Source organism: Protopterus annectens, chromosome 11.part0, assembly GCF_019279795.1.
Source record: "Protopterus annectens isolate FY-2018-M chromosome 11.part0, PAN1.0, whole genome shotgun sequence".
NCBI classification, from domain to species: Eukaryota; Metazoa; Chordata; order Ceratodontiformes; family Protopteridae; genus Protopterus; species Protopterus annectens.
In genome coordinates, this window is record NC_056745.1 from 1157356763 (window position 1) to 1157384372 (window position 27610).

Consider the following 27610-nt stretch of genomic DNA (forward strand, 5'->3'; position numbering starts at 1 on the left):
AAACTTTTAAAATTTTTCTATGACATTTTGATAACCCTTTGTTTTTTTGTTTTTAGGGGGGAGGAAACCCTTGTTTTATATTTCTGTAGGTTTTTTTTTGAGATCCTGGGTTTTTCCTTTTTTTCAGGAAACCCTTTTTCTGTTTAACTGTCTTTTTGTTGGAGTTCCTCAAGCTCTTGACAAAGCATGTTGAAGGTACCCTTAAGCTTTGAAAGTTGGGGAACAATCCATATAGCTTAGGGTACTGCAAGGGTGATCTGTTAGAGCATTTACTGTTGTGGTAAGTGTGCTTACTAGACTATACTGGTTACGAAAATTATTGGAAGCTGGAAAAAAGCCCGATGCTGTTAAATAGTTGTATAAATTACTTCAAGGTTTATTTCTGGCAGAAGACATTTTAGCTGTGACAGTGGTATGCAAGTAAATCCTTCCTATGGCTGCAATGTATAGGTTTGAATGACAAAGCATTGCCTGAAAACTGACTGTAGAAGTGTTTAAATATCCCTTTTTCTTTTTTTTTCACCCTTCCCAGGTTGACCAGTTGGCTGCCACAGTTGTATATTGTGTTTTTTCTTGAGTCTGTCTTAGTTTATGATTAAGAAGGGATACTTGATTGTTAATTTCATAGCATGCAGTGTGTAGTGTAAATGCATTTATATATTTGGATGTTGACCTCAACAGAGGTTGGTTAATTATGTCTTGGTGTTTACCACGACTGAATAAACTTGTTTATGGAGGGGGGGGGGGGATGCAGCACACAGATGTGCAGGCGGCGGTCCACAGTACTTCCTTAAATGTCTCTAGATGTGTTTGGGTTGTGGGCATCCTTTCGTGCTCTGAAAGTTTAACCTGTCCGCCTGTTCATGACAAAACAGATAAAGCTGCACATTCAGTTCATAATCATTATTTGATATCTCTGCAACATTCAGCCTGATTTCAAAAAATTTTGAGTTTTATGTTTTAGGCTAAAAGCAATGTAAACATTGAAATACGTGCATGAAACTGTCCACAGCTGCACTACTATGTAGTCATGTTGCTGTATTTAGGTTTGGTGGTTTAAGATGTTTTATAATTATGATCACACTGTCTGTTTTAAATGCTTACATTTTTATCCTCTTTTATTTGTAGCCCTGGATGAGGGTGATATTGCTCTGCTGAAAACCTATGTAAGTAGACACATCAGGTTAATTTTCTTATGTATATTTTAATGTATTTTAAATAATGAGGTAAATTTTAAGGTAGGGGAAAAATATTTTTTGTCATTATACAAAAGCAGTGTTGTATAGTGGGGTAAATTGTAAAAAAAAAGCAGGATAAATTTCATGCCCAACAAGCTTCAAACCTTGCCTTAACAGCTGCTGTAATTTTGAAAATTTTATCTAACTCATTTTTATTAGCTATTTTAGTTAAAGAATTAATTTCAGCATTTTTTATTATATCTTTATATTTGATGACTAATGTTTAATTATTTGCGTTCCATATCTTTTATGACTTTAATAATTTGTTTGTTGTCTTCATGTGTTGGTGGCTCCTTTCTTTTTCACTTTCTGGGCTGTGATTACAGCGTTTCCAGGCCAAATAACATTCTACATGTTCTGTGTTCTTCGCAGCTGTTCTAATAAAGGACATTCCCAGAAGATGTGATATTGATTTAATGGATTTTATACATATTCTCAACAAATGGGTGCAGCAGTCTGGTACATTCTAAAGAGTGGGACTGTGTAAAATATTTTAAGAGGCGTTTCCAAAAACTACTGCAAAAAACTGTAAGTTGCCTCACTTTGTGACATGTTTGGGGGGCTACTCCGTTTAACTCCTTTGTTATTGTTTTCACCTCATCCTCTTAACTTCTTGCATCAAGCAGTTCCCCCCCTGATCCTAGTTCAAAATTTTAATGGAACTTGCTTAGGAAATCCTTTATTGTATTTACCTTTCTCTCCCATTCCAACTCTGCTTCATATATTTGTTTATTTATTTAACATTTGTTTCCAGGAATGTCCGACTGGATCAGGGGCCCATTTTCAGCGGAGGCCTGAGGGGAAAGCTCCACATACAATGCATCAGAAAAAAAAAAAAACATTGTTGAGATATAATTGAGTGGGCAATGGTTAGTTGTTTGTGTACAGTAGGTGGGAAAGTTCAATCCAGTTTAGCTGTCATAGGGCAGTACAGTGATTGGTTTTATTGGGAAGATTTAAGATTGAATCGAGCTATAAATGTATGATTGCCTGTGTAGTAAGTGATGGTTTAATAAAGATGTTTCTTTAAAAAAGGAGGAATTGAATAATTTATGCATTATTGCATAGGTTGTATGATATATAGCAATATATGTGAAGTATAAGGTTTGTTCAAGACGCTTGTTCTGATGAAGTTCATTTATGAATAAAAGTGCTTAACCATTAAAGAATTCTCTGTTTTGGAAGTGGTTCGTTGGTCTTTTTATGGTTCCAAATTTGTTCTGGTGGAGTTTGTAAGGTTTGTTATGTTAATGTAGTTTGATTACTTTTTTATGAATGTAAATTTGCATGTGTCACAAGTGATAATTCAGTAAAGGTGTTTTGGAGGAAAAAAGATCAAATCTAGCTATTTTGTTAACAGCCCACTAGTTTGGTTAATTCTGATTTTCTAAGATTTGTAAGTAATGGGCGAGGCATACAAGAGGGTAGAGAAAAGGTGTGTTGTGGCTATGGCTTGCCTGGTGGTATTGGTGAGGGATAGTTTATTGGTTGCAGCCAAATGTGTGAGTTATCAGTTGTGACTTCTAGAAGTTTTGTGTGCTCTACGGCTACTAGTTTGGTAATTGATTAGATAGCAAATGGTGGTTGAATTCCTTGATATGAGTTTTTTGTAAAGATTATAAGCTTTGTTTTATTTGGTTTGAGTATTAGTTGATAGTTTGAGAGAGATTTCTTGACGTTTAGAAATGCAGTTTGTTGTTTCAAGGAGTTTGGAGAGGGTACGGGCTGAACATATGCGGGAGGAATCATCTGCATATTGAATAATTGTAGCCTTATTTGTAGCAGTGCATGGTTTGTTAGTGGAATGTAGAGAAGAGTAATGGACCGAGGATAGCCCATTGTGGGACATTTATGTGGGCAGGAAGTAGGGGGAGAGTGTGTTTGACCACTTGACTGCTTGTTGGTGGTCAGTAAGGTAGCAATGGAACCACGTTTGGGCTGGTTGGGATAGCTTTAGAGAGGCTAGTTTGATTACTTTGGTGTGATACTGTGTCAAATGCTTTTGACATGTCAAGGAGGATGGCTCAGACGAATCGACCACCGTTTCTAAGTTGATTGATGGTATTGGTGAAGCTAATTAATGCTGTTGTATTGCTGTGCTTTCGTCAAAAGCTGTGTCTTGTCTTAGGAGGTTGTTGTTTAGTAAATAGTCTAGGAGCTGTTTATTTATTTATACATTTCTCAAGGATTTTGGCTGGGGGGAGTATAGTAATTGGAAAGGTCATTTGAGGGTTTGCCTTTATGTAATGGGATAATATATGAAGTTTTCCATAGTTTGGGGCCATACTGTTCGAGGATGAAACAATTAATTACAATGGTATTGGGATATGTGATTGCTGCAATTTTTAGGTATTTATTGGGGAGTTGGTCAGCTTGAAGGGATATGGGTTTTAGCTTGCTTAGAAGTTCTCTGATGGTTCTAGTATTTACTGCTTTGAATGTAAATGAGTTGGGGTTCATTGGGGGTCCTGGGGGGATTGTTAGTGGGGTGGAGTTAATATTTTTCACTGTAGCCATGGGAGGTGTTTAGATTTTGTACTCATCTTTCTTAGGGGAACAAGAGTATTTAGGATGTTGAGAAATATCTGCTTAAAGAATTCTGCTGTTGAGTCTAAGGGGAGTTGTTTAAGTGGGGACCAGTTATGTTTTTCCAGAAGGGATTTGAAGAGTTCTGGACATAAGTTTATTTTATTTCTACTGTGTTTGTATACAGTATTTTTTTTTTTTGGGGGGGGGGGTATTGGTCCGTTGATGTATTAGGTAGTTGGGCAGCTGATTGCTTAGACTGTCTAGGAGACAGGTAGAGTTTGTGCAGAGATTAGGCTTATTTGTTAGGGCCCAGTCAAGTAAGGTTTGCTTCCCATTTTTTTCTGCTGTGGTTGTGCAGGATATCTTTTGGGAAATCCATATAAGTTAATAAAGTTGGATGGGTTTTCTGATGAGCAAGTGTACCAGTCAAAGTTGAAATCTCCCATAGTGACAGTCTCCTCAGTGAATGTAAAAGCTACCAAGTAGAGAAGGTTTTCAATCTTCGACTGGTTATTACCTGGTGGGAATATAGATGGCAATCATTGTGATGTTTTTTTTGGGTGGTTGAGTTCCAGACAAGAGAATATTATCTCTGAATTGGAGGATTTTGGGGGTGTATCATGTAATTGGATTACTCTTAATGAGTTTTTGTACATTATGACATTTTTGTACTCTGTCCCGTCTGATGATGTTGTAGTCTGATGGAAGGATTTATGTGTTTTTTATCTGCTTTGAGCCAGGTCTCATTTAGTATAACTAAATCAGGAGAGTGTAATGTAAGGGCTGTGTGAAAATCATGGATTTTATTCAGTATGCTTCTAAGACTCATTATGATGAGGTTTTAAGAGTTTTTGGATAGGTTGGTGATATTGGGAATATTGGGTGTTGAGGGAGGTGTTTGTTATGTAGTATGGGGGCACTTCATTTCAGTTATATTAATTTAAGTAGGGAAGGTGGGGGGATTTTGATGATTGTCTATATATTCTGCACAGTAGGTGTTGTATTTTGTGTGTCTGGGCATATATAATGGTGACTAGTTCTGTAGAGTTTGTGTTACAGAGGTGTGACAATATAATGATGTATTGGTTGTTGTGGTAGGTGAATAATAGGATGGGGATTAGTAGGTGAGGGGTAGTGGATTATTTGTTGTTTGAGATAGGAGGTGCAGTGGTATGTGGTGGTTAATACTAGTAGGGTGACTAAGGTGGTCTGTAAGGATATCATTTTGCTTGCTTTTGTAGAATTGAATAATATATTTGTAAAGTTTTTAAGTATGTGTTTGTCTTTAGGGGGTTAATAGTGCTGCTGAGATAGGTGTAGGAGGTGGGGTGTGTTTAAGAGAGACAGACCTAACTGGTTAATTGGTTGAGGAGTGTGGTTTGTAGTTAACAATAAGTTTAGGTTTATTGGTGGTAAGTGGGAATGGGGGTAGGGTAGGGGAGTGGAGTGAGCCAGAGCATAGCAGGGCTACACCGAAACAGTGGAAAGAAGCCAAAAAAAAAACTATCTGAGTGAAGTTACAGTGCTCTTTTTGCCTTTAAAATTGTTATAGCTAAGCAGTAATAGTTGCTTTGACGTGGACTTGCTTTTAGTTTGTGTTGTATGTTTATTCTGGCCAAGCTACTGTTATGCAAGACAGATAAAGTTAATATAGAGTAGAAGAGGTAAGTAATAAAGTACAGGATGAGTGGGGAGGTTGGGGCATGTATGTTGTTAGAATGGCCTATCAGTGTCTAAAGTACAAGGGAGTGTCACAGTGATGTGCTGCAACTGTTACTGGTTCCTGTAGTTATGGCTAAGGGAAAAATATAATATGATGTTAATCTTAGTTCATTCCTTACTGATGGATTATCGGTTCCATCCTCGGAACTGAGCCAGCCATATATCAAGCTTCTGTCAGCCAAAAACTCTCGAACCAAGGTCCTACCCAGAATGTTCTGCTCCCTGTTACCTCAGATCTCGTTTGCCGCGTTGCTGTACAGCCGTGTCAAGCCACTCTCTCTCAGCTAAGTCAATAATTTTTGAATCAGTTACATTTATTATTCTCTTACCTTCTCATATTTTTAAGACTCTCTCCCTTTAGTCTCTTTCCCTTTATTACCCTTTTTCTTACCTTTGAGGTAATTCTTCATTACCGTCGTTGGTAATCCTTCCTTCTTTCTTTCTCTTCTTACACTTCTGGGTAGCCTTTCGTATTCTTGGTACTGTCGTTCTTCTCCACATCCATTATGTCAGACAAGAAAAGTAATGTTGGTTTTAAACTGTGTAAGCACTGCGGCCGTAAGTTACCGCTTTCCGATGGCCATGACTTATGTGTCTATTGTTTGAATGTCTCTCACCTTACTGTGGATCCCCCATGTGGGATTTGTAGAAAATTTTTAACCAGGACTATTAACGAGAGAAAGAACAAGTTAATCCTGAAATGCCTCCTCAAATCTCCTTACTGTGAGGCTATCTCTGGGTCGGAGGGCTCACCCCTCCCTCCTGCTATAAACCCTGTAAGAGGCATTCTTCCTCTTCCTCATAGAGGTTGCTCACTTCATCTCCCTCTGGAGATCTCAGGGAGTCGACTCATAAGAAAGTGAAAATTGCTACTCCGGTGCTGCCACCTGTGACCCTTTCGGCTCCAGGCATGGCACCGCCCCAGTTGATTCTTGCTCCAGCCATGTCCTCCTTATCGACACCGGCACCGGAGTTCTCAGTGCAGACACTTATGGCTCCGACAGTTCAGTTCTGTCGCAGCCCTTACCGGCACCGTCCCTGCCGGTACAGTCTCCTTCGGCACCGTTGGTGCAATCCCCTTTGGCCCCGAGTCTGATGATACTGTCTTCCATGGTGCAGACATTTTCGGCACAGTCATTGTTACCAGAGTAGACACCTTCCTCGACTGTACCGTACCCATCGGTGCAGACACTTGCCCTTATGGTGCAGACACCTTTGATTTCTATGGCGCTGCCTTCATTGGCGCAGACTACTTCAACACCATTTTCCTCGGTGCAGACATCCTCGGTTCCGTGCTCTGGACCACTCAAATTAGCAAGGACCAAGTACTCTCTTTCTTTGGATCCGTTTGTTGGTAGCCAATATAGCCCTTTTCTAGAAAGGCCAGAATCACCTTCTGGTTTCTCTATGAGGTCGACCAGGAGCCTCTCTGAACAAGATGTGTTGCGGCTTGTTGACCAGTTGCTTGTGGTCAGGGGCATTTCTAAACCTACATTCCCTCCTTCAGGTGAGCATATTTTTCCTAAAAACTCCAACGTACACTCCTCCTCCGACTACCACCCAAGTATTGAAGCCCATTTCTCCAACAGCGGCCTCCCTCCGACTCCAGTAGTGGATCGCAGTTTGGAGCTGGAGTCGTCCTTGTGGCCCTCGGTGCACTGGGCATCGGGCTCTTCTCAGGCTAGTGGCTGTGCTGTGGGGGAGGGCATTCTTGGTTCCATGCCGATTTTTTTCCATGGCAGGAATCCTCCATCTCTTATGCTTCACAGTCCTCTTGAGACTCCTGGTCTGGGGATCAGCTCGTCGGACCAGGATGTGACCCCGGTTCTGAGGTAGTCGTGCTCTGTTCTGGGCTCCCATCTCTCTTTGGGCAGGCCGGCCTTCCAGGCCATGGAGAGGGCATTTGCCTCCACTGGCAAACCCCACATGTCTGAGTCCTCTCCCCCCTCTGTGCCGCAACTCACAAGCCACAACCACCGGGCACAAGGGCCTCAGGTTTCTCCCCCTCAGAAGACCTCTTCTTTGCAGTCTTTGCCAGAACCTTCCACGGAAGAGGAGGCACATGGACTCCACTGAGGAGTCTTTGACAGAATATACGGACTTTGATGATGGGGAAGGGTCCCCACGGTCACCCTCTAATGAGGTGTCCTTTGGTGACATCCTCGATCCTTAGAGGGACGACTGGAAGTCCTCTAATCCTTCCTCAGAGGAATCCGTATTCCTGCAGGCCTTTTGTGCCCAGCCCCCTACCTCCTGGGTTACCCCCGCCGGCCGATGAGCATGTCCAGCTCATCGTCCAGTGCGCATGGAAGGCTCCTGACACCCTGGAAGCTATACCGTGAAGCCCTGACAAGTTCTCATCTCCCCCAGCTGAGCATCCCCATTGGTCAAGAGGTCTTCAAGTAGATGCCATGGTGGCAGTGGCTGCAACCAAGAAAGACTTGGCAGAAGAGAGCCAAACTGTCCATCTGCCCAACAAGGAATCCAGGGTGATAGACCAGGGAAGCGTGTGTTTACTTCATCGACCTTCGCCATAAGGTCTTTGAACTATTTGGCACACTTTACGAGGCTCCTGAGAGATCTTATCAACCAATTCTCTCAAATCCTGGCAGGAGCTGTTCCTGATGAGGTTCGTGACAACGTAGCTTCTCAAATAGCCACCCTAGAATCCATATCCAATTCTTCCATGTGTCTTATTTCACATGCAACGGGAGGAGTGGCTAGAGCAGCAGGCACAGGTCTAGTCACCAGACGACATGCCTGGATGCGCCTTTGTGACTTTGCGAACTCGTTTAAGGCTTCCTTTATGAACACCCCCATCGAGGCCACTTCTTTGCTTGGCCCTAAAGTTAAAGATATGCTGGCAGGATGCGAACAAGACGGCAAGACCCTATCTGCCATTGGTGTCAGACACACTACTCCTCAACGATTTTACTCCAGAAATCAGAGGAGCGGGAAGATGTGGCACAGGAAATCACAGGGCTGTTTCCGTGACGCACGTGCCGAGTTCTCCCCTAGAGGCAGAGGGGGAAGCTCTAATTGAACACGCCCCTTTTGGGGCAGAGGAGGTCCACGAAACCGGGATTCCAGAGATTCTGTCTCTGGCCATCCCTATCAGCGCTCCTTAAGCGTTGCCCGATTGCTCACCTCTGGAAGCATTCGAGGGTCATTTTTCCTTGTACCCCATTACCTGGCGAAACATAACCACCGAATCTTGGGTACAATGGATAATATACAGAGGCTATGGCATCCCCTTCCATCTTTGTCCAACCTCATCCAGAGAATTACCTGACAATTCCACCCAGTCAAACGGAAAGCGCAGCACATGAAATTCAAAAGCTGCTACAAAAAAAGTCATCCAAACGGTACCCCCAGACCAGATAGGATCCGGTTTTTACTCAAGGTTCTTTTTAGTGCCAAAAAAGACAGGGGACTGGAGACCAATTCTGGATCTCAGCACACTGAACAAATTTGTAAAAACAGAGAAATTCCAGATGGTCACAGTTCAGTTTATGCTTCTTCTTTTGAAAGATGATTGGATGTTCTCTGTAGATCTTCAAGATGCGTATTACCACATAAAAATGGACAAACGCTCAAGGAGAAACCACCGCTCTGCATAGGAGCCAGTCACTACCAATTTCAACCACTGCCCTGCGGTCTCTCTAAAGCCCCCAAAGTGTTCACCAAATGCATGACTGTGTTTAAAGCTCACCTGCGACTTCAAGGATTCCAGGCGTTTCCATATCTAGACGACTGGCTCCTCGCTGCCCCCACCAAGCGTCTACTGGAAGAAGCCCTACACTACACTTTCCTCACAGCACAATGCCTGGGAATCACTATAAACTGGGAGATGTCCAATACGACCCCAGCACAGTCATTAGAATTCATCGGGGTACTGTTGGACACGAGAAATTTCACAGCATCTCTCCCGGACCACAGACTTCACAGAATAAGGCAACAGGTTCAGCCACTGCTCTGTCACCACAAATCTTCTGCTCGGTCCATACTCCAACTCTTGGGGTCATTGACGGCCTCTATCACTAATGTTCCTTTAGCCAGATTCCTCATGAGACTCCTTCAGTGGTTACTTCTCACTCAGTGGTACCCGCTACAACATCCTTTGTCCTTTCAGATAAATGTAACTCAGAGATGCAAGCAAGATTTACTCTGGTGGACATCTCGAAATCCCCAACAGTGGTCTCGCCCCTTCAGTCCCCATCAGCCGAAAGCCATGGTGACCATGGATGCCTCCCTGATGGGGGGGGGGGTGCTATGTCAGGGAAACTCAGTCCAAGGCACCTGGTCGGAGACAAGAGGCCCTTTTGCATGTCAGTGTCCTGGAACTGATGACAGTGCTACTGGCATTGCAAACATTCCATTCTGTCCTTCCATCAGGGACTATTGCGGTCCAATCAGACAGCATGTCAGTGGTTTGGTACTTCAACAGGTAAGGGGGCACCAGATCTTATCCGTTATGCCGAGAGGCCTTAAGAATATGGCAGTAGATGATAGCGGTTCTAGTTGCAATGCACATTCCCGGAAGCTCCAACTCGATAGCGGACAAGTTGAACAGGTGCATCCTACAACCTCACGAGTGGTGAAATATTTTCAACCGCTAGGGCCAGCCTTGCTGTGACCTATTCACCTCCCCAACCAACTACAAGTGCAGCAACTATTTTGCCCTGATTCCCCCTTGGGGACAGTCACCGAGAGATGCTCTAGTCCACGCTTGGCCCTCGCGTCTACTTTTATGCTTATCCTCCTCTTCCCCTCATCTCCCAATTTCTGAAGAAAGCACAGCAGTTGAAAAGCAAAGCGATCCTCATTGCTCCATATTGGCCTCGACAAGTCTGGTTCCCCCTCCTCTGACCTCACCTGCTAGCTCGATCATGGATCCTCAATCCATCCCCAACTTTGATCTCCCATCTGCGGGGTCTCACTCACCCCAATCTAACAACCCTGAAACTGACAGCTTGGTTTCTCCACTTCCAGTGATTGCCAGGCAGGAAAACCTCTCATCCCCGGTGTGCAGTATTCTTATTGCATCTCATAAATTGTCCACCAGACTATCTATCTCAGTAAATGGAAAAGGTTTTCTCTATGGGCAGCGAATAAACAGTTAGACCCCTTGTCAGCCCCAGTTTCGGTGATTTTGGATTACTTATCACATCTTTTCCACTTTGGGGTGTCTGCCTCTACTATTCCTGTGCATTTAGCTGCCATTTCAGATTTCCACATTGGTTTTCAGGATTCTTCGCTCATGTCACATAAACTCTGTGAAACTTTCTTGAAGGTGGTTCTTCACCTAAAACCTCCCTTTAGAGAATCAGTACAACCTTGGGAGTTGGCCTTGTTCCTGCAAGCCCCAACAGCTCTCCCCTTTGAACCTGCGTCTTCATGTGATTTTAAAATACCTATTGTGGAAAACTTTGTTTCTGATTGCAGTCATATCGTCCAGACGCTTCTCAGAACTTCAAGCCCTTATGCATCAAACGTTCCCTATCTTATCTTCCATAAGGATAGGGTATCACTGAGAACTTATTCTTCCTTTTTACCAAAAGTGGTGTCAGAGCTGTCTATCAACCAGCCTGTTGACCTTCCAGTATTTTTTTCCTAATTATTCTAATAAGGGAGAGTATTGCCTGCACTCCCTGGATGTTCATAGGCAAATACGATTCTACCTGGACAGAACTAAATCTACCCGTAAATCAGACCAACTTTTTCTGGCCTTTTCTGGACCAAGACTAGGTCATCCTGTCTCAAGTTACATTGGCATCATGATTGAGGAATTGTATTACCTTTATCTACAACAAAAACAATGTCACTTTGCTTCACAGAGTGAAAGCACATTCTACAAGGTCTATGGCAACTTCAGCAGCTTTCCATGCTAAGGCTTCCCTCAATGATGTTTGCTCAGCTGCGACTTGGGCCAAACCTCATATCTTTATTCTTCATTACAAATTGGATTTGGCCTCCAGAGGTAGAGCTTCTTTTGGCTCCATGGTGCTCAGGAATGTCCTTCCATAAGGGCCACCCAGGGATACAGGTAGCTGGGGACTCTGTCCCATCAGTAAGGAATGAATGAAGATTAACAACATCACATAAAGAAGTTATGTCTTGCCACAATGTTCCGTCTGTATTGTTGATCTTTGTTCATTCATTACTCCCCACCCTCCGTCCCCCTCTAGAGGTTCCTGGTTGATCTTGTATACTCCTGTATTGTAGGTCTGTTATGACCAGAGGTAGCCTCTACTTTTGTCTATCAATTTGCAAACTCGATCTGGGGTAACAGGGAGCAGAGCATTCTGGGTAGAACCTTGACTTTGAATTTTTGGCTGACGCGAGCTTGATATATGGGCGGCTAGGTTCCGAGGACTGAACCGATAACCCATCAGTAATGAATTAACGAAGATCAACAACACAGATGGAATGTTGTGGTTAGACATAACTTCTTTTTTCAGCACACATACAGTGAGTTTTGCTTTTGGTTAAATGGGAGTCTGCTGCCAGTGAGTCTCTTGAAGAGGGTGTTTTTCTTCCAGACAAGTGAGTGATTTACTAATGCAGTTTGGTTGAGTGTGGGACAGTCGGTTTTGCTTTTGATTAAATGGGAGTCTGCTTCCAGGAAATCTCTTGAGGGGGTATTTTTCTTCTAGAAGAAAAAATAGTTTCTCATAATGTATGTGGGTTTCTCAGAAACCGTCCCTGGTCTTTGATCTGTAATGTTACATAATGGTCTCTCCACCTTTTGTATACACATTATAGCTACATTTTTTGTCTTTAGTAACCATTTCAAAATCTAATATTCTGAGTTTTCTTAAGTTTCAAGGTACACCAGTCTATCATGACCTTGTTATTCTAGCACTTTTGAGTTCAACTCTCTCCTTCTTATGAATCACATGTCTTTGTGCCTTCAACATTTGTGCTTGCAACCCTGGCTATTTCTGAATCCCATGCCCTTTATTAACGGCATTCCTTACATTTCTTACAGCTTCTTATACCTGTTCCATACTTTTATTACAACTCTGCTGTTGTATGGAAAAATCTTCACTACTCTCTCAAAAAGAAAATCTGCATTGAAGTCCGATCTTGTAGCCCAGTCAGGTATGACCTTAGCCCTGAGTAGCATCCTGCCATCATCCAGAATACCACAGCACAAAGACAAAATGATTGACTTTAAATGTTGGCTAAGCTCCTTGTATCATTCTAAGGGGATCCAGTATCTGTCTGCCTGGGATGACATGATCGACAGACCACGATGTTTTGCCAGAGATGGCCTGCACCTGTCACCTTTGGGATTCCAGATACTGGCTAAGGCTCTTGCCACCCCTGTAGTGTGACAAACTCACCATCATAGCAGGTACAAGCGAGCAAAATCTGAGGGTAATGCTACTCAATGCTAGAAGAGTCTAAACCTCAAAATGCACTCACTTGAGGCACTCCATAAAATGGAGAACATTGATATCTGTGCAGTGACAGAGACCTGGTTCAAGGCTCCAGAGAGGACCCCTGCATTATCAGGTTATAATTCATACCACACCTTTCGGCCACCTAACCTGGACCGAAACACTAAAGGCCGAGGCATGTCCATATTCATTAAGGATATCCACACCTCCAGGCTAGTTGATCAGCTTAATGCATCCGAGATTATCCAAGTGTAACTAACTCTGGGCAAGACTGCAATCCAAATTGTAGCTTGCTTCAGATCCCACACCATTCCCCAGGATTCCCTCTCTTCATTTCTTGATACACTGGAAAATGTTAGGGTACAGCCTAACACCCTAATAATGGGCAGTTTTAACTACCCCACCATTAATTGGGAAAACTACTCATGTACCAACTCTTTTGCTCAACGTTTTCTGGAATTCATAAATTCCAATGCCTTGGATCAACTTATCCACACCCCCACCAGGGGCACAATATCCTAGACCTGGTCATTACCAATATGGGCAACCAGTGTTCCACACCAGAGGTGAATTCCTCATTGTTCAGATCCGACCACAAGCTAATCACCCTAGACATCCACATTCCACCCCCACCCCCATTAGGGAAACCACAGTAAAAAATTTTTCCAAAGCCAACTTCACGCTTCTTAAGACAGAAGTGGCACACTTCCTGACACCCATGCAGATGGACAATGGAGGTACAACTGCTGAATCCTACAGAAATGCACTTTATAAGCACTTACACGAGTGCATGGATCATGCAGTCCCTAACAGAACCAAGATGCTGTCTTCCAAAAAAGGAAGCCAGTCTGGTGGTCCCCTGCCATAAACAAACTCTACAACAGAAGAAAGAAACTGTTGCAAACAAGAGTAAAATCCCATGATTGGAGGAACTCCCTGGTCAGCCTTAGTAAAAAAGCTGAGATCCCTCATAAAATCCTCCAAAGCTAGTTACGAAAACAATATCGCCACTGATTCTAAAGACAACCACAAAGCTTTCTATACCTATGATAAGAATCTCAGTGGCAACACTCATCTGCTCAGAGTTACAGCACAGTGGCACTAAATATACAGAACCAACTGATATTGCCAACATCCTGGCAGATAGGTTTAGTGCTAATGTTACTCCCCTCTCACCCCCTAAAGGGCCCATCTCTATACCAGTAGAATACAAAGTCCCTGTAATCACGGCTGCACACGTAAAAACCACACTCTACAAAGCCAAGAACACAGCATCCATGGGTCCTGACAACATCCCAGCCTGCGTTCTACACGAACTACAGAACGCACTGGCACCCCTCCTAAGTACCATGTTCAATCATAGCCTCACCTCAGGCTTTGTGGCCACTGAATGGTGCACAGCGATGGTTATCCCACTCCACAAAGGGGGAGCCACCACTGACCCTGGGAACTACCACCCCATTAGCTTGACAAGCTTGCTCTGCAAGGCTATGGAACATATCATCATGGAACTTAGAAACGGTGACATTGATCATCTCCAAACTTTGGACCCCACCCAGTTTGGGTTTGTAAAAGGCAGATCATGTCTCCTAAACCTGATAGACTTCTTTGAAGCAGTCACCAAAGCCGTAGATGAGGGTAAGCTGGTTCACACAGCCTGTCTAGATCTCACCAAGGCTTTTGACATCACCCCCCCCCCCACTCTGGAATTATAGATAAACTCACTAAACTAGGCATACATCCATATGTCTCAAGTTGGGTTGCCAACTGGCTCACTGACAGAACCCACACTGTGAAAGTAGCAGACTCCAAATCCGACTTCAGACCACTGACAAGTGGAGTACCACAGGGTTCATTCCTGGGTCCTCTCCTGTTTGGTATCTACTTCTCAGAAGTACAGACTAACACAGAAGGTCTTTGGCTAATGAAGTTTGCAGATGACTGCAAACTAGGAGCCATAATCGAAACTCCTAACTATGCGGACATCCTACAAAAGGGCCTCACTGAGACAGATGCCTGGTGTCAAAGCCATGGCCTCAAGCTCAATGCCAAAAAGTGCATTGTCATCCCTTTTTGTAAAAACTCTGTACCCGTGAACTACCACATAGGTGGTAGTCTACTTAACACCAAAGGTGTGCTAAAAAACCTTGGGACACAGGTGGACTATTAGTCATGAAATCCTTCTACATGGCACACCTAATCACAAAAGGTTTCTCGTCCAGGAGAAAAGAGGTCATTGTTCCCCTCTACTCGTCACTCATTAGATCCATTATAGAGTACAACGCCCCTTTTGGTATGTACCTCACAAGACATCTGAAACAACTAGAAAGGCCGCAGAAATACCTCACAAAGAGGATTACCAGCCTCAAACAGATGCTCTACGCAGACAGTCTCAAAAAACTCCAGCTTTACTCCGTTGCATATCGCCTACTCAGAGGTGATTTCTGCCTAATGCACAAAGCTATGTCAAACCCAGAGCTGTTGAACATGCTCCACTTAAAGAAATCCCAATCCCTCCGAGCTACACGCTCTAGGGACCTAAACCTTGTCACCACAGTAAACAGAACATGCTGGAGGGATAGATTCCTGTCCCAGAGTCTTCCCATACTCTGGAACAAACTACCTATTTATATCAAACAAAGCTCCTCATTAGCACTCTTCAAGAAAAATCTTGATGATTGGATGGGAGATAGAAAATTCACCCCAGGGATCACTTCTGTGGCTCTGCTTGACAGGGGCACAGGCAAATAATTTTCTTGGGTGGCGAAAGCTAGGGTACCTTTTTGGCTAGGCTTATATAGGCCCTAGGGCCAATAGCTTAGTACCTACCTATGAACTTAAGTTATTCTCCTTTACAAAAATACATTTTTACTCTCCAATTTCTCTCACTTAGATATTTCTTTGTTAAGATATTCTTTCATGAGCAATGAAGTGCAGCAGATATCCCAAAATAATCTGGCAGTTAACACAGAGGACTAAAGGTCTGACCTGTTGATGAGCTGCTTCCTGTGCCAGGTATACAGAGATTTGAATCTTTTCATATTTATTTCCATACTGTGTGGCATTGAGCAAATCTATTAACCAGGCAGTGTTTTGAGGCAATTGGGATTTGGGACTAAGCTCCTTTAATGGTTTCCTTGACTGCATGTCTAGTAATTATCTATGAAGGTGGCCTGATAGGGAAACAGGATATACATGCAAACTCTCAAGAAGGTATACGTGCTCCTGTCTATTCTTGAATGTTTGTCTGTATAACAAACATTTAAGTATCTTTAGGAAGCCTTAATTCGTCATGCATGTCTGTCATCCCTGTTAGTACAGCATGCATATAAATAAGTTGCCCTAGTGCAAGTGCCATGTGAGTGCTAGGGCCAGTTTCTAACTCATCAGAGGGGGAAAAAACTCTGTTCCAATCTCCTGCCCACAAGCCCATCCTATTCTGAGCAATAACCCACTGTCTTAACATACTAGCTGTAGTTTGTTCAGCAGTGCCCAATGAGATATATGGATTTACAGTTGTGCTTAGCAGTTACTGGTGGGATATACAGATTTACAGTTGTGCATAATACTCCAAGCTTCACTTTTACCAATACATATCCTCCTAAATTCTATTGTTCTGCAGCAGCTAAAAAGCTATATTTCCTTGTAGTAGTGTAGCTATGCCACAGTGGATTCCCTAGGTTCCCTAGTTTCACATGCTCAATGCCTTTCACATTTGTTTCTTGCAGTAATTTAAACAGAGGCATAATTTTCCTAGTATAATATATAATAGTATAGTAGTACACAAGTGCCTTGGATCTTTTTATGGAATTTGACAGACCATTAACATTCCATGATAAGATTGCAAACATTCTCCAACCGTTATCTGCTACCTAACAAGCATCTTCCTCTTGGGCTTCAGCCCTTAACTTTTGCTTATGTAAGCTATATGCAGGTGCTGCATTGAGAAGTAATTATACATCATAGTAACTTTTGTAACATCATTTTGTCAACTTTCCTGCAGGGTATGTTTTCCATCCTAAACTGTATAATACTTCTTATAAACCTGAAAATATATTAATTCAGAAAAAGCAACATTCAATAGTCATGTGCACAGACTTTCAAAATTGTCAAATAATGTTTTAGATTTTCTCTAATTCACTACCAAGTAAAAGACAACCTGTCTCTAACAAAACGGAAACTGTGTATAAATATGTAGTCGGCTGTCTTTGAGGTTCGTAGGTAGGTACTAGGCTGTTTGCCCTAGGGCCTATATAAGCCTAGCCAAAAAGGTACCCTGCTTTCGCCACCCAATAAAATTATTTTCCTGGTTATATTTTATGGTAATAACCTGTGTGTAAGATATGAAAGACACATTTTCAGTTTATTAGAGTATTTTTGTTCCCTAAGTTTTAAAATGTCCTTTAATCTATTTTATATTCTGTATTTTCCAGTACGTATTGCATTCTTTTAGTTGTAATTGATTATGTTCCTTTTAGACTGTTTGTGTCTTCTCTTTGTGGTTCTAAAACTGGGAATTGTGGTTCTGTCTTACCTTCAGCACTGTTCCTTTGTCCTGTCCCAAATTATGGGCATCAGCTCTCCCCTCATTTGGTGGATCCATATTTCAATGTATGTGGGTTTAGTCTTAGCTGGCCTCTCTCCTTACAGCGCTTTCTGGAAAGCACTATATCCAGGGAGATTTTTACTCACTCGTTTGGTCACCCAGCCCAAGCCCACTCATCTTAACTTCTCAGCAGCAGTCCATTCCCCGCAGACCTGGGTGCTTACAAAACAGGCAAACAGAATTTACAACTCCTTTAGTACTTGCTCTTTCCCTTTGTGACTTTTGCTCTGTTTTCACTACTTTTAAAGCAAATAACCCAGGAGTATTTGACTCCCTCATGGTCTTTATCCTGGTCTTTTTTGTTTTCTTTTCTTTTTTTACCCCTTTGTACCTTTGTCTCTCACCAAATATTATAAATCTTGCACCTCTTTCTTCTCCTATGCTTGTATCCTAATACTAATTACATCTTTATAAAAATGTACTTAACTTCTGCCCTAACTCTCTTTTCTACAAAAATGTCACTTTCACTTTTTCTCACTATAAAAACTTCCCACTATACAAAGTTTAAATGAGCCTTTGTCAACTTTATTTCATATTATTTCCAGCAATCTTTGCTTTACATGTACAAAAGTATGTCTGAATAAAAAAAAAGTACTTTATATAAAAGATGCAATCTATGCATCTCAAACATTCATGCTAAAGTCTGTAAAATGTACCCTGTGTGTTCCATTCATATGTTTAGTCTTCTGTATCTTTTTGTTACTATGTAAATGAAAATATTTGTGTTGTATTTTTTGTTACTTTTTTTCCCCTTCTTCTCTGTATTGTTTTGGAGCTTTTCTCCCCTGGTTTCTGCTGAAAATGGGTTTCCTACCCAGTTGGACTCTCCCAGTAAACAAATATCAAATAAAAAAAAATGCTTCTGTCTGTAGTGGATTGGAGATCTGTCTTGGACCACTCCAGTATGTATGCAAAAGATGAATATAGGTTGAACATCTCCTTGCTCTATAGGACAAGTATTTTGATATAGAACAGGGAGGGGTGTGTAAGTGCTTGTCTACATTTTGTGGAGTGCAGTCTAGTTGAGTTTAGAACTTGATTTCAATTCACAAATTTTCAACTCTTTGATCACTGTTTCATATTGGACATTTTTGCCTGTGCATAATGTATATTCTTTCAGTGATGCATTGTGTGTAGGCTTTTTTCCCCTTGGTTGCATAACTGCAGAATTGATGTATTTAGGTAAGAGGAGTGGGTTGGAGGTGCAAGTGAAGCTTGCCCGTTTTGAACAAGAAAAAAAAAAAACTGAGGTTTCAGTAAGCTGAATCGTTGACTGTTTTTGTTTTGTTTGAAGTCTCAGCTAAATAAAATAAGGGTTGGATAAAAACTGCCTATGCTAATGTTTTAAAAGAAGATGATTCGATTAAAAAAAAAAAAAATTACATATAACCGGGCAGCTACTTTTATTAGCATATATATAATATATATATATATATTTATAGTTATATGTATGTATGTGTATATGTAGGTATGTGTGTGTGTATATACACACACACACACACACATATATATATATATACACACACACACACATTATATATATATATATATATATATATATATATATATATATATATATATATATATATATATGTATAGGTTCATAGGTTCATACTAGGCTATCTGCCCTGGGGCATTTATAAGCCTAGCCCGATTGTGTTTGGCTTACGCCACCCCTTGATTTGAATATACTGTGCCCTTTTTAAAGTTTAGTTTACTGTGCCTCTGTCAAATAGTGACACGGAAGTAATCCCCGGGACAAACCTACGATCCCCCATCCACTCATCAAGATTCTTCTTGAAGAGAGTCAGTGAGGTGCTCTGCCTAACATGAATTGGAGTTCTATTCCAGAGCGAAGGGAGCCTCTGGGTTATGAATCTGTCCCTCCAGCATGTTCTATTTATTTCTGTGCTGAGGTTCAAGTCCCTCAAGCGGGTGGCTCTAAGGGATTTAGATTACTGAGGTGGAGCATGTCCATTAATTCTGGGTTGGACATAGCTTTATATGTCAGGCATAGATCGCCTCGAAGTAGGCGGTATGCAACTGAGTAGAGCTGGAGTTTTTTTAACCGAGCAGCATATGGCATCTGTTTGAGTCCCGTGATCCTCCTGGTGAGGTACTTTTGGGGTCTTTCTAATTGCTTCAGGTGTCTGGTAAGGTACATCCCAAAGGGGGCATTGTATTCTATGATGGGCCTGATGAGGGATGAATAAAGGGGCACGATTACCTCTCTTGCTCTAGATGTGAATCCTTTCATGATGAGGTGGGCTATGTAGAAGGTCTTTCTAACCACTTTGGCAATGTAGTTGTCAAAGGAGAGATTGCTATCAACTTGGGTCCCCAGATCCCTAATTACTTTCTCTGTACTTAATGGGTTGCCACCTATGTGGTAATTTGTGGGCACATTGTTTTTGCCAAAGAGTATGACTATACACTTTTTGGCATTTAGCTTTAGACCATGGCTCTGGCACCAGTTATCCGTCTGTGCTAGACCTTTTTGAAGGATGTTTGTGTCAGCTGGAGAGTCGATTATGGCGCCCAGTTTGCAGTCATCTGCGAACTTGGTGAGCCACAGTCCTCCCACGTTGGCCTGTACCTCAGAAAAGTAAATACCGAACAAGAGGGGTCACAGGACAGAACCTTGTGGGATGCCACTTGTGACCGGTTTCGAGTCTGACATGGCTTCAGCAACTCTGACTCTGTGGGTAAGTGCATAACCTTCATATCTAATGTTGCCTTTTCTGTCTGGCTTCTACCTGTGGGACAAAGTTTCCAGCCACAAATCATCCCAGTGAGGCCCTAAGACAGAACACTCCTCAGAATGGTGGAAGCAAACTAGGACCTGGACCTAAACTGCACATCCCATCTGTAATGGGACACAAATGTAGGAGTACAAGCTCAAGTGATAGTGCCAAAAATGTCATCAATAGATGCTCTGGAGAAAAAAGGTGAAGTAGCAGCCACTGCACTGGTAGAATGACCTTTAGGTTTTGCAAGCAATGACTTTCCTTTCAAATTGTACCCAAAAGTAATGCAATCTGGCAACCATTTGGATACAGTTGTTTTTGATACTGGGCTGCTCATCCTGGCTATGGAAAAAAGCTACAGAGAATTGTTCTGATTTTCTAAAGGATTTAGTTCTGTCCAAATAAATCACACTTGTCTGTGAATATCCAGACAATGCAACAAATATTCACCCTTACTGCTGAAGTTAGGAAAAAAAAAACAAAGGCAAGTGAATAACTTGTGTCAAAGTTGACTCTGAATCTACCTTAGGCAAAAAGGAATGGTCATTACTAAGAGTAACCCTACCCTTGTGAAAAATCTTATAAGAAGGTACCAAGGGTAAGGCCTTCAGCTCAGGAACTCACCTAGCCAAAGTAACAGCTATCAAGAAAACAGTCTTCCAAGAGGGTAAATTTAAGGAAATAGTGAATGAAGGTTCAAAAGGAGAGCCAGCTAAAACTTGCTGCATTAAAGTCAAATCCTAAGGAGGAACAGGATCCTACACTGGCAGATGCAAGATTGTATCCCTCAAGAAAGCCTTAGAAATCTTCAAGGAGCTACTGGAGTGCTATCTCTGCCAATGTTAAAATCTGAAATAGCAGCCAGCTGAACTTTGATATACAATAACTCAACCCAGATTGAAAAAGGATAGCAAAAAAAATCCAAAAAGGCATCAAAAGGATATGAAATGGGATCTAAACCTTTAGACAAAGTCCAAGTTGCAAAATGTCTCCATTTACTAAAATAGTTCTTTGCCGTACAGCATCTCTAGGATGAGGATAAAATATAGCAACTCTGTTAGAGAGAATCCCTGGCCATCATGGAAAATGAACAAACCATGCAGTCAATTTGAGGATATGAAGATTGGGCAGAACAATCCCTGTTCGATGAGAAATAAACCCCAGAATGGAGTCAAGGACTTATGGAGGTTGTTGAAGGGAAGGCTACATAAAAGGGACCCACACTACTTGGGGCCAGAATGGGGCAATGAGAATCACAGTAACTCTGAAACTGGCTGCTTTCTGAAGAAATTTTATTATGAGGGGAGTAGGGAAATAAGCATACAGAAGACCTGGGGGCCAAGAATAAAGATCATCCCTCAGTGATTGTCCTACTGGGGAACCAGGGTGTAAAAACCTTTTCACTTAGTATTGCACAAAGTGGCAAAAAGGTTGCAGCAAGGGGGGCCCCAGCACTGGAAAATCCAAGCTGCTACCTCTGGATTCAGGGATCACTCATGAGGAAGAATGTTTCAGCTTAAACTCTCTGCCAAGATGTTGGACTTCGCCAGGACATGTGCAGCAATCAGTTACTGCTGAAAGGAGATAACCTGCTGCCACACTTTCATGGCTTCCCAACAAAGAGTGTAAGACAAAGTTCCCCCTGAACCATCTTTCCTTTAAATTCCCCCCCAACTCCAGAAGGGATGCATCCACAGCGACTGTGGCCTGACGTTGGGGGAAGAACAAAACGGTCACCTGTCTGTGTCAACGGGAGACTCCAACCACCATCTGAATTGAACCCGGCAAATTTTTCAGGACAAAGTACAGTTGTGTACACTTAACATAAATGTAGATGTTCGAGTGTATTCACCGTTGCAGACATTACATTTGGGTAATCCTGCTGGCAGGTTGCCCTCAGCCGGCCTGAATTCCAAAGTCTTGGGTCCAGCATCAGCCGCTGTCACCCTTTCCCTGATGTCAGGTCAAGGGTATAAAAGAAGCAGCCGACGTCATTTTCTTCAGTTTTTCTTGCCCCAGATGTCAGGTGCCCCTTAAAAGGGTAGCCAAATTTTATATATATAAATCAATAAATGCACCAATATAAATTTTCCCTTCATCTATAAGCAAATACACCACATAGGTTGTACAAATCAGAGAAGGAAAGATAAGATCCATAGAAAAAAGGGGGATGGCAGGTGGGTAACCTGGACTGCCAACAGTGAATACACTCGAACATCTACATTTATGGTAAGTGTACACAACTGTACTATGTTCTTCGTGTTTCACTGTTGCAGTCATTACATTTGGGTAGAGTCCCAAAGCTGTGGTTGGGAAGCTGGAGCTAAACAGCATTAGGAGCGGCTATGAGGCCCTGCAGAACTGCAGTGGCAAAGCCTGCCCTGGATTTAGAGTAGAATGGCAGATGATAATGGTTTGTAAAGGTGTGCATTGAACTTCAAGTAGCTGCCTCTAAAATGTCTCTGGTTAGTACTCCCCCGAGAAAGGCTGCTGAAGTGGCTGCAGCTCTGGTGGAATGTGGCCTAATGCCCTTAGGCACTGGCTTGCCATGGTGTGAATAACATAAATGAATGCAGTGGCCTATCCACTTTGAGATAGTCTGCTTTGAGATGGCCTTTCCTTGTGATCCTGCAGCATATGCCACTAGTAATTGCTCTGCTTTCTGAAAGCTTTGGTTCTGTCCAAGTAGAATCTAAGCTGTCTGTGTACGTCCACAGAGTGCAGAATTCTCTCCCCCTTGTTTTATATATATATATATATATATATATATATATATATATGTGTGTGTGTGTATATAAAAATGTGTGTGTAATATATAGATCTCATTCCCCTTTATTTCTAGTAATAAAACATATCCATTTTATATTTGTTATATGATGTAACTTGCAGCACATTACACTGATTATTAAACTTGTCATGAACTTAAATATTTTTTCCAATCAAATAATATTTTCCATATCAATAAAGGCTGCTTTTTATATTTTTAATATCCCATTTATCTCTTAAGCCTCAAACTGTGTCTGATGCTGGTTTCTTTTTTTATTGGTCTTCCCTATCTGGAATACTTTTTTGGTAGTGCTTTTTCCTCTCTGGGCATATATTCTTCTTCTTTTGCCATTCATTGATATTCATTGACTATTTTAGAGACATTACTAAAGGAGTCCTGTTGTGCAACTCTTTACCCATCACTTTTCTGAAAGTGTATTTTCTTGTGACATTTGTGTTTGTTCATGTTCCCTAGATTTGAATGTATATTTTGTACTTGCAATTCTTCTCTACAACTTTTTATCAGGTCTATATTATATTGTCAAAATCGCATTACAGCGAATACAGTTTTAACGACACATAGAGTGAAATCCAAAAACAGCAAAAGCTCAGGTCAGCGAGTTCTTTCCTAGGGAAAGAAATCTCTTAGCCTGAGCCGTGACATTGCCCTTTACCCCACTGTAGTGCGATCTCAGAGTTGTTATATTTAGTTAGGGGGTGTGTGGTGGGGGGCACAGCCCCCCACTTTAAAATGTTTTAACTGGTGTGTTTTGTGTTGTTGGTCTACCTGGGGTTTCATTGTTTGCAGATTTAGCTTTTTATGTGCCGTTGAAACTGCATTCGCTGTAATGCCGTTTCGACAATATAATATAGACCCCTTTTTATCTCCTCCATCTATAACATAGGACCTTATTTGTCAGGCTGCAAACTTTCTGTGGGTTTTGTATTCTTGTTTTATCTCATACCATCTAATTTGGCAGTGTCTGTCTCTGTCTCTCTCTCTCTAACATTGTGGAAATGGTTTGCTTTTCAAGTTTCTGCATATTAGTAGCTCAGCTGGTGAGGGATTTAGTCCCTGCAGTGAAGTATTCTCTATTCTAGAATTGCACGGTGATTATTTTAATAGTTTGTTCATTCTCATGATTTTTTCCCCACTTTTTGGATATTTTTCTGCATTTGCTCAACCACGGTGGTGCAGCGGTTAGTGTTGCCGCCTCACAGCAAGAGGATGTTCATCGTGTTACCCTGCTGCAGTCATCACACTTGGGTCATCCTGCCATCAGGCGGTACCGCAGTCGGCCTGAATTCCAAAGTCTTGGTCCGGCGTCGATTGCTGTCGCTTCTTCCCTGATGTCAGTGCGCCAGGGGTATATAAGAGGCATCAGACGCCATTTTCTTTCGGTCTTTCTTGCCGCGCGGTGCCCGAAGCAGAAGCAGTTCGCTAGTGCCGGTCGGCTGACACCTGAGATTTTCAAATCGAATTTCAGTCCGAAGTCTTCAAAGCTAAGTACCCCGTTGGGGAACCTTTTCTTGCTTCAGTCTGATGTCAGAAAAAGTTAACAATTGCATTTCTTGTGGGAAGCAAATACCTCATAAGGACTTTCATTCTTATTGTATACCTTGCCTAGGCCCAGACCACGACGTCACTGGTTGTCGGTTTTGTGCTAGGTTCAATAAGCGAACTATAAAGCGACGTTTTGATTTCGCACAACACTACTTCGGTAGGAAATTTAATTGCACTATGCCGTCGGAGCAACCGACTACTGGCGTGCATAAAAAACGCAAAGATAAAGACAGGCAGCCTAGATCCAAGCCAGACTCCGAGGCCTCGGCTGGGCTGGTCGCCGGTTCTCCGGTTTTCAGTGAGGCGCCTACGCAGCCCCTGGCGACCGCAGAATTGGAGCCCCAGCCTGCTTCGGATTCTCAAGCAGAGAGTTCTAGGCTGATGCAGCCATTTTCTGTAGGCCCTACTGACAACATTGCAGAAGGAGAAGCCGGTGCTGTGGAAACACTTTCGGTTACAGAAGGTGTCTTCAGACCGACTACTCTCACCATAAAATCTTATGCTAAGCTTAAGACTCCTCTAAAACCAAAAAAGACTGCACATCAGTCTCCACTTCAAGGCCCCATGCCTAAGAAACAGATGCTTCAAATGGCTGAAGATTTGATTTCTTTCATCAGGGGTTCCCAACCCCCCCCAGACAAAAGGCCTAGACAAGAGGAGGATTATTCCTCTTCTGATCACGTGTCTATTTCCTCAGGCTCCTCTGAGGAACAGGATTACTCCTTTCCCCCTTTTGAAAATTCTGATGCTGAAGATTCCATTCCCTCAGCTTCTCCCCCTGAAGATTATTCCTTTGGGGAAACCTTACATACCATGAGGGAACATTTCCACTGGGAAGGTCAGGACTTCTCCGACTCCACGAAAAGGCTCCGAGAGTTTCTTTTACTCCCCCAGCACAGACCACTTGCTATCCCTCCAGTTTTAGACATTGTGGATGATGTTTACTTAGAATCTAGTCTAAATCCAGATTCTCTGCCTCCTGCTCCAGCCAAACCAGACAGATATTATAGAGTGCCTGACTCGCACTAATTCCTTTACAAAAGCCCTGTTGCTGACCCAGAGACCATCTCCCAGGGTCCCAAAGGGGCTAAGGCTTCTATGGCTAAAAATCCTGTACCCTCTGAAAGGGACTCCAGAGCACTAGATAGGTGGGGGAAGAAGGTTTACACTTAGCTACTCTAGTTATGAGAGCACTAAGTTGTCAATTTCACATGCTGAAATACCAGCAATTCCTAATGTCTCAAATAAAACAAAAGATGAGCACGCACCCTCAACAGTCTGAATTCAAGGAAATGCAGGATCTGTTGCATGCAGCTGAACAGGTGGGCAAACATACTTTACAATGTGGATTTGATTAGTTGGAAGCTTCCTGCAGAGCAGCTGTTACTGGGTCTGTTATACGTAGGCATGCTTGGTTAAAGGAACAAACTCTGCCTGATCATGTTAAAGCAAAGTTACTAGATGCACCCTTACAGCAGGATGTCTTATTTGGGGTTAAAGCAGAAGAGGTTTTAAAGAAAATGGAGGATAAGGCAAAATCTATGCAGACTGTCAAAGATTTCTTACAGGTACAACCCCCACGCTTCAGCAGAAATTGGCCAACAAAAAATTGGTCCTTTCCAGCTTCTGACAGACCACAGAGGGGTAAATACAGACGCCCAAGGGACAGAGGACAAGCACACATCCCTTACAAATCTCGCCAGTGGGGCACTGCAACACAAAAGGGAGGAGAAGACGGGTCCCAAACTACTAAAAGACAAATGCAATGACTTAAACCTCAAACTGCCAAGCAAAACTCTCTTGGCAGCTCCCTTGGGAGGAAGATTAGCATTTTTTACAGACAACTGGCGCATCGTCACAAAGGACAAATGGGTCCTAGACATTATCTCACAAGGATACAGATTCCATTTCCACACCTTGCCAAGGATAAAAGGAATGCCAAACCTGCCACAAAATCAATGGGCAGAGGCACGAAAACAAATTACAGCTCTCATGGACATGAGAGCTATTTAACTGGTACCTTCACAGGAGCAAGGCTAAGGATTTTACTCAAGGCTCTTTCTAGTTCCCAGAAAGTACAATGCTTGGAGACCCATTCTGGACCTTTCAATCCTAAACACCTTCTTGCAAGTACCCAAATTCAAGATGCTAACACTACAGCAGCTTCTTCCCATGTTGGGCAAGAAAGCTTGGCTAGTAACGTTGGACCTCAAGGAGGCATACCTGCATGTCCCTATCAGACAAAATTGCAGAAGATACGTCCATTTCATTGCAGATTTAACCCATTACCAATTCTGTGCACTGCCCTTTGGCTTATCTACTGCGCCCAGGGTCTTCACAAAATGCCAGCCACTAGTAATTGCATACTGCAGACAAAGAGGAATTCAAATTTACCCATACCAGGACGACTGCCTCATCCAAGCAGAAAGCAAGGACGTTCTCTTACAACATCTGACTTTTGTAAAACACCTTCTAAGTTGCCTAGAGTACACAGTAAATGAAAAGAAATCAAAACTAGTGCCCTCACAAAATATGACATTCCTGGGTGCCATCTTGAATACAACGGCCCAGATGGCTTATCTGACGCCAGACAAACAACTACAACTAACTCAATACTTCAAAATAATGGCAACAAAGACCCAACTCCCTGCAAGAAAAATTCTGCAGGCCTTGGGCTTCATGGTATCTTGCATACTACTAATACCATTTGCAAAACTGCATATGAGGAAATTACAATGGTACCTGAAAAGCGTATGGACTCAACACAGCCACAGCTTGGAAACAATGATACCTCTCATTCCCTGCTTTCAACAGGAGTTTCTATGGTGGTCATAGGCATGTCACCTCAACAAGGGTCAGCCTTTCACCTTACCCCCAGCCAGGCAAACTATGACAACAGATGCATCGGACTATGCCTGGGGGCACACATGGCAGGACGGTGCGTTCAAGGCATATGGACTGCAGATCAAAGGAATCTGCACATCAATCAAAAAGAAATGCTAGCTGTACAGAATGCTCTGACAGCCTTCAAG

General features: G+C 42.4%; 1 protein-coding gene across 2 annotated transcripts in view; it reads left to right on the forward strand.

Annotated features, from left to right (window-relative positions):
• The window catches only part of LOC122815755 (26S proteasome regulatory subunit 7-like), a 435881-nt gene that overhangs the window by 64933 nt on the left and 343338 nt on the right, over positions 1-27610 (forward strand). For both annotated transcript variants that reach the window (XM_044088518.1, XM_044088517.1), the window contains exon 2: positions 1129-1166. In XM_044088518.1, coding sequence (XP_043944453.1) covers positions 1129-1166 — 38 coding nt within the window. The remainder of the gene's footprint in view (positions 1-1128; positions 1167-27610) is intronic.